The 1,901-nt window shown below is 41.5% G+C and overlaps 1 protein-coding gene across 1 annotated transcript; it reads left to right on the top strand.

Annotated features, from left to right (window-relative positions):
- The first annotated feature begins 346 nt into the window (after positions 1–346).
- LOC6054427 (leucine-rich repeat-containing protein 40) lies at positions 347–1,699 on the top strand. Its single transcript, XM_038266339.1, has 2 exons — positions 347–521; positions 578–1,699. Exons 1-2 carry the CDS (start codon positions 505–507, stop codon positions 1,662–1,664), a joined length of 1,104 nt encoding a protein of 367 aa, XP_038122267.1. The 5' UTR covers positions 347–504; the 3' UTR covers positions 1,665–1,699.
- Positions 1,700–1,901: the final 202 nt, after the last annotated feature.

The raw sequence follows: 1,901 nt of genomic DNA on the forward strand, positions 1-1,901 counted from the left end.
ACGAAAACCCTTGGAACTGCGGCCAGCTGGAGTCGTTTCAGTTTTACCTTCAAACACGGATAATTTCAAACTTTAGCTACGATAACAGTTTGGCTCAGTGCTACGAAGACAATGTTCATCGGGTTGCGCTCCGGCTGCCGGAATTGATCGATTTGTCCGAAGATTCGTTGATCAATCTTAAGACCACGGTTGGAGCGCTGTTTGATGGTGAAGGGACTAAACTTGGTCAAGTTGAAGCGAGAGTTGACAGGGCACAAAAGTCACTCCAAGTGATGAGGGATAGTTTAGCTAAGTTGAGGCCAAGATATGATTTGATAAGAAAAGATTTAAATTTCTTTAATTTCTTTGACAAAGTGTATTGAAACTAATAAGAAATAACTTTGCAATAAACACACACTAATCACAAGACGGAAGCTTCTTTGAACAGCTGAGTAAAAATTGCGTTATCAGCTTACTCACTTCAAGTCATCTACAGTGCTGAGCACATCTTCCCCTGATAACAACATGGAACTGATTCATCTGTAAGTAACAAAGACGTCTTAATATTCACCCAAATTCCACCCGCTTCTCCGCTCAGACTCTTCCTCACAACCCGGTTCGCCGTCCGGCAGGACGTTGTGTGGGACATCCGGTGCAACACCGGTTCGCCAAACATTTGCGAGCTGATCGACGTCACGCTGACCGCGGACATCGCCGACCTGCGAACCTTTTTCCCCGCCACCAATCTCCGGATGATCGACGGCTGGATTCCGGTGTTTGATGCGACGATGGCCGGGATGCTGCGCAAGGAGACCAAAGTTCTCGTCATCATGCGGTGTTACGTGCAGTACTTTGTCGTGCGAGAGATGCTGAAAGTGTTGATTCTTACGAGCAATGCGATTAGGAATGTTAGATTGATCGAAACTGGGGATGAATTTGAGATGGAGTTCATGAAACTTGATAAAAATCAAATTTCGGACATTTCATTTGTGTCCCGAATGGAAAAATTACACTACCTTGATGTTTCAGAAAACAAGTTGCAAATTCTAAACATAGAATTATTCCAAAACCTCAAAAATTTAAGTTTACTCGAACTGAGGGAAAACCAAATCCAAAAGATTGAAGCGTCTTCGATGCTAACCTTCCCAGTCAAGCTCTTTGGAATTGCAAACAACCAAATCGCAGATCTCAACATTAAAAACTGGCGTGCCCCAAACATAACCTCATTCAGCGTCCAGGTCAACAAGCTGCAGTCCATCAACACCGTTCAACTGCTCGAAGCGTTCCCTAGAATGTCAAGCTTCCAGTACGACGAAAATCCGTGGAACTGCGAGCGCCTTAAGTCGCTTCAATTTTACATAAAAATGCGACCCCACAAGGTGTACAACTTTACGCGAAGATTTGCCACGTGCCATGACCGGGATATGGTCAACAATGTGGCGCTCAAACTGCCGGAACTGATCGATTTGTCGGAGAGGAAGCTGGGAGATCTGGGAGGACGGATTCGGCAACTCATTGAAGGTAACGGGGAAGGGAAGCAGCTTGCAAGTTTGCAGTTTAGAGTTGCTAAAACGCAGCAAATACTTGGGAAGATGTCCACTGGACTAGGGAAGTTGGAAAATACTCATGATAAAATAAAAAGAAACGTCGATTGGTTAGATTTTTTTGACAAGCTGAACTGGTGAAGAATATTTTAATGAAGATTAAAAATTAAGCAAAATAACACATGACCTAGTAATAAAAAGAGAGTTAAACAAGGAAATAATGTGCTTATTAAAAAAGTCCTTTTATTAACAAACAGTTCAATTTTATGATTTTTAAGATTTTAAAGACCTAAAAAAATTTAAAATTTTAACATGTTTAAAAAAACTTTGTTTCTTTGCAAACCAAAACAAAACAGAAATACTCAAAAAAATAAAACT

This window comes from Culex quinquefasciatus, chromosome 3 (genome assembly GCF_015732765.1).
Source record: "Culex quinquefasciatus strain JHB chromosome 3, VPISU_Cqui_1.0_pri_paternal, whole genome shotgun sequence".
NCBI lineage: Eukaryota > Metazoa > Arthropoda > Insecta > Diptera > Culicidae > Culex > Culex quinquefasciatus.